At 31.5% G+C, this 15,317-nt stretch overlaps 2 protein-coding genes across 3 annotated transcripts; both read left to right on the top strand.

Annotated features, from left to right (window-relative positions):
• Positions 1-281: 281 nt before the first annotated feature.
• Positions 282-5,366, top strand: LOC146993903 (uncharacterized). 2 transcript variants are annotated; one of them, XM_085826623.1, is made up of 3 exons: positions 282-392; positions 1,175-1,282; positions 4,515-5,366. In XM_085826623.1, the coding sequence occupies exon 3, from the start codon at positions 4,695-4,697 to the stop codon at positions 5,361-5,363; it is 669 nt and encodes a 222-aa protein (XP_085682749.1). In that variant the 5' UTR covers positions 282-392; positions 1,175-1,282; positions 4,515-4,694; the 3' UTR covers positions 5,364-5,366. Both variants share the same exon structure in this region, with proteins under 2 accessions (XP_085682749.1, XP_085682750.1).
• Positions 3,112-4,003, top strand: LOC146993904 (uncharacterized). The gene has a single exon (XM_085826507.1). The coding sequence runs from the start codon at positions 3,116-3,118 to the stop codon at positions 4,001-4,003; it is 888 nt and encodes a 295-aa protein (XP_085682633.1). The 5' UTR covers positions 3,112-3,115.
• Positions 5,367-15,317: the final 9,951 nt, after the last annotated feature.

Consider the following 15,317-nt stretch of genomic DNA (forward strand, 5'->3'; position numbering starts at 1 on the left):
CCCTCCAGTAGAGCCGCGCACCACCTGGATAAGTCACCAGGCAGCACCGGTCGTCTAATGCTCCTGCCAGTCGCAGCGGGTCATTGCGACACCACCGAGACTTAGAAGGCCGTATCACTCCCCTCGCTACGTCATCTTACGTCACGATGAGGAAACCTCTTGCGACTCGTAGCCTTGACCTTTGACTGATATGTTCACGAGCTCTCAGTAGCTCGAAGGTATGGGGTCTCCTTGCCGTGACGTCACTCTTCAGTGATACGGCCTTCTTAAGTCTCGGTGGTGTCGTCATAGCGCGCCATATTGAACGCTAAGCACGAGGATTTCAGCAATTTTGAACATTTGGAAATGGAAAAAAATAATGAATCACGCTCTAGTGATCCTGCGTGTGAAAGGTACGTAAAAATACCTTTACCTTTACCTTACTCTTATACCTTTTCATAGTAGAATTATTTTTTAATTACCAGAGTTATGTTCAAATCCATTCCATAACATGGGATGGTAATCAAATATCATATGTAATGAACGATTATTAATTAAGTTGGCAAAAGTTTCATTGGAACATTTTATTGAAAAATTATAATTCCTACTGTTAAAGAAATCAGAAGTATTTCGAAAAATCTCTATCAAAGCTTCTTACGCAAAATTAGTATATTTGTATATAATTGCGAGGATAAAATCAAGCAATCATGGATGATTTACTATGATTGCTAATGAACATTATTTCAGTTCTTCATATCCGATCTTTTCTGCAGTTATATGTAATGTATATTGCAACTTCTTCTATTTTCGTTTAACCAGGTATCAATTTTTTAGTTCATGATATTTTCTAATTAATTATTTATATCATTATTTATAATCAAAGAATCTTTATAATAAACTATTCACAGATATCAATTTTTTGCTACTAAGAACTGCAATATTATCCCAATTTTTAATTATTTTTTAAATTAATTTTTTAATAATTTTTCCAGTTTTAAAAATAAAATTATTAAAGTAAATTAGCTGCATAATTCTGGTGTCATGATATTCATTGGCTCTTTTATTTTATTTCAACCTTGCAACTTAAATGTATTCTGTAAATTAATTATTAAATATCCATATTTTATTTTTATATTCAATTTTTTTATATTCTGTACTGATGTGATTTAAATCTTTATAATAATAATTCATTTAGGTTAAATGATCCTTCACCAAAGGCTTATGTGCATTGTGTGGTGTGTAATGCCAATTCTTGGTATTTTCCTGAAAGAAAATTCTTTCGATTTCCTAAAAATCCAGAGAGGTAAAAATTTTATTTTTATTTTAAGTTATAAGTATTTAAAATGCATGAAAATAAGTACAGTATGACAGATGAAGAAATTTTTTTAACTTTCTGTTATTTAAAAAAATTATTCCTTTTCAAATGAAAACGTTATATTCATTAACATACTTTGTGTGATATTCAATATTGCCTTATCTGTTTAGCCTAATTATATATACAATAGTAATAAAATATTTATGTAAATATTACAAAATCGTAGAAGCATTAGTTGAATATATGCATCAGCTAAAATGAATTTTTTCATAAGCAGAATGCTTAAAAATTTAACATTAGTTTGAGTAAAATGCATAAATATTAAATTTTTTGTACATAAATTAGTACTTAAATGTTATCTACATGTCAAATTTCTGGAAAAACTAAAATATGTATTTGTTTTGCACAGTGATAAGTTACATTTTAAATGAATGCTTAAAACTAGTGTTCCCTGTGTAAAGTAGGTGTAAATTTCATGTTGTTTTAACTTTTATAGATCAGCACAATGGCTTGAAGCATGTAGAATTTACTTCATTGGACGTGACAAGGAAATATTAAAGAAGCCACCTTCTCTTTTATATCGAAGTCGTCTTTGTTCCGCACATTTTGAAGACAATGCATATTCCACAACTAAGAAGCATTTTTTGCATTCGAGTGCTAAATCAACAAAATTTGGTGAAACAGGTATGCATTAATTTCAAGTTTATATATTTCAAAAATTTTTAAAAATTTAACCTCTTATATATTGTACTGATCAACAACTTACTATGTTATCTTAGAAAGAGAGTAGTCTGCTGTCTTTAAAAAGAGTGATAAATCTTTTTCTGAATGATAATTTAGTTTAATTTCCCACAGAAATTTCATTTGTTTACATAAATAATATAATTTATTTATTATGAAAGGACTCTTCTGCTGTTTCTTACATAGTCAATTTTGGTATGAGAGAATGTAAAGTAACCCTTTTTTAAAATCCATTAAATTTTCCTTAGTAAATCCTTTATGGATATAGCAGAATGTTCTTAGAATATGATATAGCAGAATATATTTACGCAAAGTATAATTTTAGGCTTTGAATCAGATTTACAAACTCAGGATAAATGAAATTAACGATAATTAAAAATAAAATTAAAACTTCGGCTAATCTTTGGAATATGGTAACTGGTAGTTTGGCGACATTTTGTAAGGCGATAAAGTTTACTAGCTAGGACTTTAGCAGTGTACATGGATAAAGTCAAGAGTGTGCACAATGCCATTTTTGTGCAATTCTGGGATGTTTTTTTAAGTCAAAATAGATCGACGTATACATGGATGATACCGTGTATGTGCAATTCTTAACGCTGCAAGCAGTGGGCGATTCTGCACTTTCTCCCAATTTCGCACCTAATCTTCGTCATGATTAAGCACTTTTGTTCCATAAAAGTTCTAGCATAAGTGTAATTCGGCTAGCAAATTGTTGGAAAAAAAATGTTGAGTAGTAAAAAAAAAAAAAAAAAAAAAAAAAAAAAAAAAAAAAAATGCCTTTACTTTGTCAAAACAAAATGGCGTCCAAAAAAAAACAACTAGCAGGTTGCTGTAGCAGGGTTGGTCGCCAAAAAATCGCCAAGTTACCATAATCCGAAGATTAACCAAAACTTCTTTTCTTAAAACTAAATGTCAAACCGTGTTAAAGGTTAGTTAAATATTTATTTGTTTAGAGATGAAATATTCATAAAATAATTAATTGATAATGATTATATTATGAATTATTATGCATTAGTCTTGTTGTATATATATATATATATATATATATATAAATTTTCTTTTTCCTTCCTAGCTGATGAGATGTCCAGAAATGACAGAGTTGTAAATGTTCATCAGCTGTCTATGAAGTTGTGCTCGAAATTGCAGCAGCATGCAATCAATATCGATGATAATTCAAGTCCTTTGGCACAAACAGATTCTGGCACTTCACAAACAGATTCTGGCTCTCTAGAACTTGGTTCACACCAGCACTCCATAGAACTAAATAATATTACCGAGACGCCAAAAAGATTAAAATGCAACAAAAATTTAACACCAAAATCTTTAAAAATAAGGCAGTTAAGTCATAAGCTGGCTTATTTAAAGCGAAAACATTCAGCAAAAAGGAAAGCAAACAAAGCTGGAGTCGAAAAGGCACTCCAGCTGATTAGCTCATTAGTTACTTCTGTCGTTTTCACTTTTATAAAATCACAAATAAAAGCATCAAATGTGTCAAAATATGGACGAAGATGGTCACTGATGGATAAAAATTTGTGCCTTCAGATCTATCTTAGTAGTCCAACATCATATAATACACTGAAGGCTTTTTTGCATTTGCCCAGCAAGCCTACATTATTGAAAGCTGTATCTGGTATAAAAATGGAACCTGGATTTTCAGTTGCTGTGCTCAATGCCATAAAATTAGTTGCTAGCAAACTGAAAATCCATGACAGGTATTGCATCTTATCCTTCGATGAAATCACTTTAAAGCAAAGCTTATCTTATGATAAGAAAAGTGATTACATTGTTGGATTTGAAAACTATGGTTCCTACACTGAACTAAAAACGTTTCCCGAATATGCAACTCATGGTCTTGTTTTTATGGTCCGTGGGCTGTGTAAAAAGTGGAAACAAGTCATTGGCTATTTTTTTTCTTCTCACACTACTCCAGGTTTTATGCTGTGTACTTTGGTCATGGAAGCCCTATAAAAATTATTTGATTGTGGTTTGATACCTGTGGCTGTTGTTTGTGATGGTGGTGCAAACAATGTAGTTTGTTACAAAAAATTTATGAAAGTCACAGAAGAAAGACCATATATTATATGTCAAGACAAAAAGGTATTCACACTTTTTGATGTGCCTCACCTTTTGAAGTGCTTGCGAAATAATTTTAGAAAGTATGATGTTAAATTTCAGGGTGGCAAAATTGCTAGTTGGAACCATATCGTATCTTTGTGGGAATTTGATCGTAAAATGCCTCACAGATGTGTTCCGAAATTAACAGACCGCCATGTAAATGTGGATTACCTTAGTGCTATGAGTGTAAAATTAGCAGCTCAGGTCTTCAGTCATTCTGTGGCTTCAAGCCTGTGTTACCTTAGTGCACTAAATGGCTTACCCGCATCGGCTAGTCTTACAGCAGATTTCTGTTCAAATATAAATATTTTATTTGACAGTTTGAACAGTAGAACACTTAAGCACTCTAATCCTTTTCTTGCAGGAGTTACCAAGTCATCGATTCACTTAAAAACCTGGAAGGAAAAGATGGATTTCATCAAAGGCATTGAGTTTCAAACAGAAAAAAAAAATATCTTTCCCAAGTATATTTGGCTGGAAATTAACACTATCAGCAGTTCAGCAGTTAATTCCAGTTCTATTGGAAGATGTACCATTTGTATTAATGTGTCGTTTCACCCAAGATGCCTTGGAAAATTTTTTCTCTGTTGTTAGACGCAGATGTGGAAATAATGACCATCCAACTGCATATGATTTTCAACAGAGGATGAGAATACTAATGGCACAGAATATCATAAGCACAAGTAAGCTATCAAACTGTGAACCTGATAACGATACAGTTTTGATACCTACAGAGTTGCTGACAGTTATCGATAACACTGAGCCTGGAAATGGCAGTGATGTAAATGATATGAAAATTGACTTTGATGATCCCTTATTGGTAGCAAATGAAAATTCTGATACTAGTGCTTGTATTGCAAGTACATCATATGATGTATTTTCACAAAATTCAGCAGCTTATGTTGCTGGATATATTGCTGGAAGGGCATTGAAGCAATTTCCTTGCACTTTATGTAAGAATATTCTTCTTGTTGATAAATCTTTGGGTGAACACACTTACTTTTTGTATTTTAAAGAATTTGATGTAGTGAAAAATGGATTGTGTTACCCCTCACAACAGTTTACATTTACTGTTTGTGAGATGGGTGAAAAATTTGTAACTTTGTTTGATAAAATATGTAGCCAAAAAGATGTGAAATCCAAAATTATATCCCAACTGAAACTAATTGATCATGAATGGCTTACATGCCATTATCATGCAGTAAAAATGTAGGAATATATTGTCAGTTCATATGCTCAGCTTATGATATATTATAAGCTGAAAAGTATAAATAACTGCTTGAAAAACAGACGTAGAGGAAAGAAAAAAATTATTAAATTACACTAAAAAGTCTTATTTGTATATATTATATGTATTATTTGTAAGAAAAATATATTAATGTAAGGAGTATGTGTGAGAAGTTTTTGATTTTGTATTTTTGCTATATTACTATTTGTTGGATTTTAATGTTTTTGTAATGTAATGTAATTTGTTGAATTTTACAAAAGTTCATATAATTTAATTCTCTCTCTCTCTGTATATATATGAAATTTCTATTTATGTATATATATGAAATTTGGATTTATGTGTGTATCTTCAAATGTAACTTCAGTATCTAAATTGTCTCTAACCTCAGTTAACGAATATAGTTTGTTCCTAGAGGTCATCTGAAATCTTTGTAAACCAAACCTAATTCTCCTTTACGAACTTCTGTAAAATATATTATTGATTCATTCCTTCGCCTCAGATGACTGCAGATTTTAAACTTTTGCATTGGTAACATTTGCACCAGTTTACAATTGAAAAACCAGTGCATATCATTAAATCTAAACTAGAAAGAAACTAGTTCAGTAGTAGAGAAATATACATGTATAAAAAAGAGTTGGTGATATAATTACAAGATAATGAGAAATGAAAAGGGAAGAAATATTGTTATTAATCTTTAAAATGAAATAGAAATAAATCTTGCTGATAGAAAAAAGGGTTACTTTTCCATTATACTCCCGCAAACTTAACAAATATCCTGAATTAATAGAAAATTACGAATTTAAAAAAAAAAAAATGTATGTAAGAATTGCATTATATATAATTTTTTAACATTATTTTACAAGGTAAATCGTCAGAAAAATTAAAAAAATTAACATTTATGTAATTTTTCTGTAGCAGTGAAAATATAAGTACCTACATAATAAGGACGTTTGGCTAAATGGGTAAAAAAACTCAGTAAAATAAGGATTAAAAAAATAATCAGTGTTTTTGTTTTTAAATTTCAAAGATAAAAAAATTTTGTGACACTGTTCAAAGCATGTTTTGTCTTTTTGGTACATGCATAGACTCACATTCCACGTTTCACACATGTATCTTCTATGAAGTTTCTTCCTTGTGCTACAAAATATACACTGCCTGGATCTAAATTTCACTGGTATATCCAGTGTTATTTAGTTTCTTTTCATCAGATGACATTTGTGGTTTTTTATGTTAATGGGGAGGGCTTGGTCTTTTTGGCTTTGGTACGGATCATTCGTTTCCCATTCATACTTATTTTATTCATATTTCATCCCAAAATATTCAGAAAATATTTTTAATTTAAATAAAACTTTAAGCGATTTCAATTTTTATTATAGCAAAGTATATTTACATTAAATTTAAACCACAGGAAATAATTTATAAAATCACAATACTAGCTTGGGGAGCAAGTGTGTTGAGGTCAGATAAAACTCTCTGGTAAAAAGATCAGTAATCAATCAATTTTCATTCAAAAATTTCGGAAAGAAGGAAAAAAAAAAAAATTCGAAAATTGGTGGTTTCAGGGCACGACCACAGCGCGTCAAAGGATTTAGGCATTATATAGAAACAGAAAAGTCCTTAACTGTCAACTTCTTTAAAATCTCTGGTAATAATTTCTTCCAGATTGAATTCATTGTTTCATTATTTATGTATTACAAGGCTTTGTCCATGAAAATTGAATAATAGAGAATATTAAAACTGCTCATTTTTGTTAGAAGTGACCTCAAAACATGTAGGAAATTCATTTATTGATAGCTTGTATGTTTGTCTTTCGAGACGGTTCTTTTTTTTTTTGGTTAGGAAATTTGTTCATCGTGAAACATATTTGTAACCTGAGGTTCCACTATGCATTGAGCTGTGTTATGCTAATAAATTTTGACAATAACAATGTTTTTTTTTTTTTTTTTTAATTTACATGTGAAAAAAATTCTGAATGCTGTATTTGCTAACATTGCATCCTGCTTTGTATTTTCTTCTCAAGTTTTTTTTTCAACGTATTTAGACATGTAATTTATAGCTATATACAAAGTATAGAGAGATAAAAAAGTGCATTATGTAACTTAAAAGAATACAGTAGACGCTGCTTATTGTGGTCATGGTTAATGTTATTAATTGGATATTAATGTTATTAATTGGATGTGGTGAAGTCTCACTCATTTGTATATGAAAACTTGGAAAATACTTTGTTTATTGTGATCAACAATTCAGTTAATATTGTTTATTGTGGTCAACAATTTAGTTAATATGTCCAGATTCATACAATTGATTTGAATTTTTAAAATTTAACATTAACATTGCATTAACATTTGATGAAGGATTTTTAAAATTTAACATTGCCAAATTAGATTAAAATAGATTTTAAAAAATTGTCAGGTGACACAGAAATGTTGCGAAGTGTGAGATTAGGTTTCCAAACACCTTGATTTCAACTTTAGTCATTTATTTAAAATCGGGTTTAAAAAAACAACTTTAGTTTGACGTATCCTATTAGGAACTCTATTGATTTTAAGAACATCACACATAAGTCCTTTCTTTTTCAGAAGCCACTCCCCCCCCCAAAAAAAATCCTGTAAACACTGATGGCAAATAATGGTTGCATTTTTGCTTAATTTTACACTGGCAGTCTTCAAACAAAGGATGCATTTTTAATTTTAAGATTACGTGTACAGAAGCAGTAAAATAATATCCAGGAACATTATGAGCAGTTCACAAACACATTTTTGCATTTTCTAATTAAAATGCTGTGAAAATACTTGTGTTCTTGATATTTTTTAATTAAATTAGTTAAATTCCATTTCCATTCTGAAGTGCTTTTTTAAAATTAATGTTATTATTCTGCTAATATTATGAAAATAGATATGAAAAAACATGATCACATTAAGTGGCACCTACTATGCAGTGATTTGAAAGTAATATTTGTATGTCTTCTTTGGAAATGTAGTATTTTAATTATTGTTACACCTCTTCATGTGTTCTTTTAAAACTGCTAAATTAATCACTGAATAAATTATAAATAACCATTTGCTTATTACCTTATAAAGTTTGAATTATCTTAAGCAGTATTTCTCACAAATTCTAAAGCATGATGAACAGGCAAGTCTTTGAACTAATATGAAAATATGCAGAGGTTTTCAGATAGTTTTTAAGTTACATTTTAGGATTGGTAAACAAAGAATAATCTTATCACATATCTTACTTCTTTTCCTTTCAATATGAAATACTTTATGAAGTGCATAATAGGAAATTTATTGCTACAGTATCTCATTCTATACAAAAAGATTCCATTATTTGAGATTTTATAATAAAAATTTCCTTCTTTTACTAGTTATGCAAATCATTTGAAAATTATCTTAGTACAAAATGCATACCAAGCCATTTGTTATGGATAATATATTAAGATATTGTTTTCCATGTAGATGCTTTTATTTGTGATTTGATGAATGGAAATGCATTATACTGCTCAGACGCCTCAGTTGATGATTTTTCTCATACTCTTACAAACGTGCAGTTTTAAGATTCCTGCATTCAGCACGTTAAAAGATATATTTATTGACATTTTTATGAAAATTTGCAGCATTGCTGTAAGCATTGAATAATGGTGCTTTAACATCATGCATTATTATCATTGGTACAGAATGATTTAGTTTGCTTTTCTTTTTGTAAAATATATTTTCTTTTCAAATTTGCCACCCCCTCCTTTTTTGGGGGGAAAGCAAACAAAGAATTTAATATGGAAAATAATCCCAAAATTTTCACATTCTCTCAAAACTGTTTTTAGTAGCCATAAGTGACAAATTCAGATTGTTTCCAAAACAATATTGACTGAATCTAAAATTTTCAGTCAGATATTGAATGTTTCTTAAAGAACTAACATAGATTGTTTGTTATTATATAGAAGTTATTTTTTAACTATTATCTCTTAATCTCTAATATGTGCTCCTAAACATTGGGTATTACAGAGTTTATTATTTTATGAAAATTACTAATTTACAGAAATATAACCCGTGTGAGATCTAAGTATTTAAATTTCAGAATAATTTGATTTCTAAAAGATATATTATTGTTGTAGTTTCTGCCATTAGCCTTTGTGTGCTTTGCCATATCTCAGTAATTCTGTCATATGCAATAACAAACGTTATATTTATTAAATTGCATACATACGTACTACGTGGCATTTAAAATTAAATCATATTTTAAAGCCGTAATTAAACGAAGTATTAAACTAATAGTAACCATTTATGAAATATTTAAGTATTAATATGAATAATTATGAAACAAAAAAGTGGATGTAAAATAAAAAATCATATACTGCAAAGCAAAATTTTCAAAAAAAAAAAAAAAAAAAAAACAGTAAAAGCTAATTATCAATTATCAAATAAAAGATTTACGCTTTCTGCTTCACGAGCGTTTAAAGTAAGATCGATTTTCCGCCTCGACTACACCCTGCGTGTTTGCTTCACCGCATACTGACTTGGATTCGAAATTTGCCTGAGGGCGAGCCAACTGGTTTACATTGTGTCTACGAGAGCTTGCCTTCTTTTGCCCTAGAGTTTCTTTGGTCTAAGCTTCTGCGTGAGTCAAGAAGAGCAGGAACACGAGATCAGCGTCCGGCATTTAGATTGGTCAAGGAGTCAGAGTTCGAAAAATGAAGTTTTTGTAGTTTTTGGCAATAAATAAAGTTCGAACATAGTAAAAGCAACATCTATTTGTGAATTAAGAGTCTAATGTCTTTTGAAACACTTGAAAATCTTCTAAACTTGCGATATAATCATCAAATGAATAGGAAACTGTAAAAGGCGAAAATGAGGTCTAGGGCTAATGAGTGAGAGTAAGCACTTGGTGTTACCACGAACTTTGATTTTAAAACACACGATACGAAATAGTAAAAATAAAAAGTAAAAATCTTGGTTAAATAAGTAGTAAAACGAAGAATTCATCGATGAAAAATAAAGTCCTAATTTTGCAAAGTTCATCTTTCTTGAATAGTAACTGCAAAGGAATAGTAATTTTTTTTTAAATACATTATATACACTACCACCACTTAGAATTGTGGTGGATCGTTCGAGGTCTTTTCACTACGTTCTCAATAGTAGGGTCATAGTCTGTAAGCGATTTAATAGCTTCATAGGGAGAATTTCTCATATCTTCAAAGAAGTTGTGTGCAGAAATTAGGATTTGGTCGTGAATTGGATTGATATCCAGGTCTTTGTGAATTTGAGAATTTCGCACGAACCAGGGTGCGTTCACTATGCTACGTAAGATTTTGTTTTGAAGTACATTTAATTTTTGTCTGTCTATTTTTCGGGCAGTAGCCCAGGCTGGAACTGCATAAAGGATTATTGGTCGAATAAGTGAGATGTAGATATTTTTCTTGGTACGGAGGTTTAACTTAGAGTTTCTTCCAATTAATGAGTAGAGAGCAATGAAAGCAGCGTTAGCCTTATTTGTAACATACTGAATATGATCTTTGAAATTTAGGGTTTTGTCAATATAGACACCTAAATATTTATAGGAGTTGGCAACAGGAATATCTTGGTTATTGAGTCGGATATTTATATTCACTGGGATATTTTTTCTGTATCTGCGAAAGAGAACTACGCAGCATTTATCAGTATTTAGTTTGATTTTCCAGTCTTGACAAAATTTGTTAATAATGTTGACTTGGAGCTGAAGTTTCTCTAAAGCATTATTTGGACTTCGTGAACTGGTGAGGATGACTGTGTCGTCGGCATATTTGAGTATATTAGAATGAAAAGGTAGAGGCATATCATTTATGAATATTGTAAAAAGCTTCGGTCCTAAAACACTGCCTTGAGCTACTCCACTGTAAATCACTTTTTTTGAAGAGATTGCTTCACCACAGCGCACTTGAAAAGTACGATGTTTAAAATAAGAATGCATAAGCTTAATAAAGCTGTTTGGTAAAAGGAAGTTAGATAGCTTATGAAGTAAGCCAGCATGCCACACTCGATCGAAAGCTTTTTCGAAATCGAGGAAGCATGCCGCTACTCTGTTCTTTTTTGTAAATTCTTGGGCAATAAATTCAACTAAATTTAATATTTGATGTGTGGTATTGTGGCCTTTGCGGAATCCAAATTGATGCTTGTCTATTAGATTAAGGCGTTCTAGATGATTGGTGAGCCGAGCACTAAGTACTCGTTCGAAAACTTTTCCAAGCGCTGGCAGAAGACTGATGGGTCTGTAATTTTTTGCTAGCTTTGGATCTTTTCCTGGTTTCGGGATCGTAACAATGATCGAATTTTTCCACTGCGATGGAAAGTAGCTGAGTCTAATACAAGCATTAAAAATATTTGTAATTAAGACTATGCATCTTCTAGGTAAAGCTTGCAACGCTTCATTAGAAATCATGTCATATCCTTTAGCTTTGCGCTTCTTTAATTTTTTAATAATTTGCTGAACTTCGTTTGGAGATGCAGGCATAAAAAAATTAATGCTGGGACTGTTGAGGATGCTATTGACAGAGTAATTAATATCTTTTTCGTGATCAGAATTTTTATTTTCATGTTGTTTAAAAATGTTTTCTAATTCTTTTGCATGAATTTCAGCTATGGAGTCTTCGGAGTGGTGAATTTTGCCCATGTGATACAGGGGGTGAATTTGATTGGGTGAAAGATTTCTGAGTGATTTAGCTACTTTCCAAACAGAGTTTGGGTAAAGATCCATGTTTTCTAGGAAATTATCCCACGAATTTGATCGATGGGTGGCGATGTCTTCTTTTATTTTTCTGTTTAAATAATTAATATGACGTTTTTCAGTAGGATTGTGAGTAATATGCCATCTTTTTCTAAGTCTATTTCTATCTTGTATAAGGGATTTAATTTCTTCTGGGATGTCATAGGAATTTTTATTCTTGACTGCATAGGTAGCATTATTGATAGCGTTTTGAATTTTGGAGTTTAATCTGGTGATTTCCAGCTCAATATCGCAGTCATAACGAAGTGTGGCTCTGCTGTTAACAGAATTTAGCTGTTCGGTAACCATATACCAATTAACTTTTGTATGAGCTTTAGGGAGAGGGGGATAAAATCCATAGAAGTTGAAGACTATAGGGAGATGGTCAGACGAAAGTTCTGGGAGAACATCAAGATTAGGAATATTAGGAAGGTTTTTCATCAAAACTATATCTAAAATATCCCCTAGTCCGTTGTGCGTATAGTGCGTTGGGTGATTGGGAGCAATGAGATTGATGTTACTATTGTGGATGAAGTTGCTTAAATTTTCTCCATTTCTATTTGTGACTCTACAGTTCCAAGAGGAATGTTTAGCATTTAAATCACCTGCTATTAAGGTGGGGTAGTTATTTTCAGTAAGTAGTTTCAGATTAGTGAGATCAAGAGTGCTGGAGGGGGGATTGTAGACGGAGATAAAAAGAAAAGGTTCTCTAAAACCACTATAGATAAGTACTGCAGCATTTTCTATAGTACAAGCGGGATTTAAATCGTATTTGGCTGTTTTGATATGGTTTTTAATGAGAATTGCGTTTCCTCCCCCTCTATTATGTCTTCTGTCTTTTCTGTAGATGCAGTAGCCTTGTATTTTAAATTTGTCGCAAGAGCGGAGATGGGTTTCATTTACTAGCATAACATCAATGTTATGTCTAGTAAGAAAATTTGAAATTTCCACTTGTTGGTATCTGATGCCGTTTGCATTATAGTAACAAATCTTTAAGAAGCTATTTGTAGCTGAGATAAAATTTATTTGACTATGAGTTTGATTAAAATTCATAGTTTAGATTTGAGAAATATTCGAAGGCCACCATACCGACCTCTAGTTTGTCTAATATTGTTTTTGCTATTTTAAATTTTTGGAAGAATTCTTTAACTTGAGTGAATTGGATTTTTATCCAGTCAAAAAAGCCAAGTGGGTTTGAGTTTGAGTCTTCTGTTTTAATAGTGTTTTCATTTTCCTTGGAAGTATTCCATGCATTTTTTGGTTTGTTCTCAGGGAGTGAAGGAAAATCCTTTTTGTTAAATTTGAATTGTTCTTTTTTCTTTTCTTCTTTGAAAGCTTTAGATTCTTCGATTTGCTTCTGAACATTATAAGGATGTTTACTGCAACCTTTGAAGGAAGAAACGTGATTTTGCCCACAGAGGGCACAGACAGGGAGTTTGTTGTCATTTTTTGTTTGATTACAAGTAAATGTTTCATGAGGCTCTGCACATTTTAAACAGCGAGGTTTATAGTGACATTTGTCCCGTGTGTGCCCGTACCTTTGGCACTTATGGCACTGCACGGGTCCAGGGCGAGCTTTAAAAGGCTCGATGAAGACATCCAGACCTCTGAGTTTCTTTAGTTCATATATTCTTTTACCTTCTTTATTTCTAGTACATTCTGCTATAAAAACAGGAAGATGAACTTTCTTTCCTTCAATAGTGTGAATTACTTGTCGAATTTTTTGAATTGGGATACCTTCTTGGGCAATCTCGTTTTTGATTAGTTCCATATTAGCTGTTTTTGGAAGTTTTTTAATTATTGCCTTGATAGGCTTTTCACTGTTGAGTTTATAAGTATGAAAAGGAATAAGTAGTTTAGTTAGGTATTCAGTAACTGTGCGGTAGTGGTCTGAGTCATAAACTCTTATGGTCAGTGTACCTCCACTTAGGTTTCCACGATATTTTTTTATATTTAATTGCTCTTCAAAATCTTCTTTAATCTTATCCCAATCCCCCGTGAAGTCTGCTAAGACTATAGGGGGAATGTGTCCTGCTTTTTTGTTGGGTGTAATAAATTCACCTTCCTCTGCTTCCATATTGTCTTCAGGGTTTAGTTCTTCGAATTTATTTTTTTGAGCTGGTTCTTCAATTTCGGAATTTGATAGAGTTCTTTTATGAGTTTTTCTAGGGGTTATGTATCCTTCTTTATCTATTGTGGTTTTCTTTTTGATTCTAGATTTTTGACTAGCAGTAATATCAGATTGATTTGTTTCCTCTGTTGGATTATTTAGGGTTTCTTTTTGTTTCATTTCATTAATGTATAATTCTAAGATTTGTATATCCTTTTCCATAGCATTGACGTGGGCTAAGTGAACTTCAGTCGCATTTTTTGGATTAAATGAATTTTGATAAGCATGAAACTCAGAAAGCATAAGTTGCTTAAGTTTTTCTAAGTTTTCGCAGGTAACTTCCAGATTTCTGTGATCACACACAGATTTGATATGGTTTTCAATCGCCTCCTTGTCCATGATATGCATGAATCCTAACTTTTAACCTAATGGCGAAAAGAATAAAGAAAACATACTTATGTGAACATCAAGAAGAGACGACAGCAACTCAGGATCAGCTTCAGTAGTGAGAGCAATGTCGTTTTCCCTTACTTCACAAAATCGCAGGAAAAGCAACGCCGTAGACAGAAAAAACAATTTCTTTAATCAACAGCAACACCTCATGCCAGCACTACCAAATCGAAAGTTGATTGTAAACCACATGAGAGGCGGAGTTTAAATACGTCAAAATGACGTCACCAAAGCCAACCAATCAAAATTTCCTGCCAAGTTGAAATTTAGTATCACCCCGGTTTCTGTTCGAATACGAATGATACGGTTGCGTCACAATGCACTCATATTTTTCATAGATAATTTTGAATTTTTTTGGGGCATAGGGCAAACTCTTGTTTACATTATGTGTTTTAGTTGAAATACTATTTAGTTGTTGATATTTAAGAAAATGAGCAATTTTGATAGCGTGAAGCGTTATTTTGTACTTGCTTTTTACTATTGCTATTTATGTTTGTAATTTGAAAATTTAGATGATTCTTCTTTTTTTTTTTTTTTTTTTTTTTCCTTGAGCGTGCCATAGTCAGATTTTATTGATTTGAAATATTTATATACTGCACTTAGGGTATTGTTTATATAAGAATATGTAGGTTAATATAGGTTCTTTA

The sequence above is a fragment of the Stegodyphus dumicola genome, chromosome 11 (genome assembly GCF_044657685.1).
Source record: "Stegodyphus dumicola isolate Sdum_Otavi_A_Nest chromosome 11, ASM4465768v1".
Taxonomy (NCBI): domain Eukaryota; kingdom Metazoa; phylum Arthropoda; class Arachnida; order Araneae; family Eresidae; genus Stegodyphus; species Stegodyphus dumicola.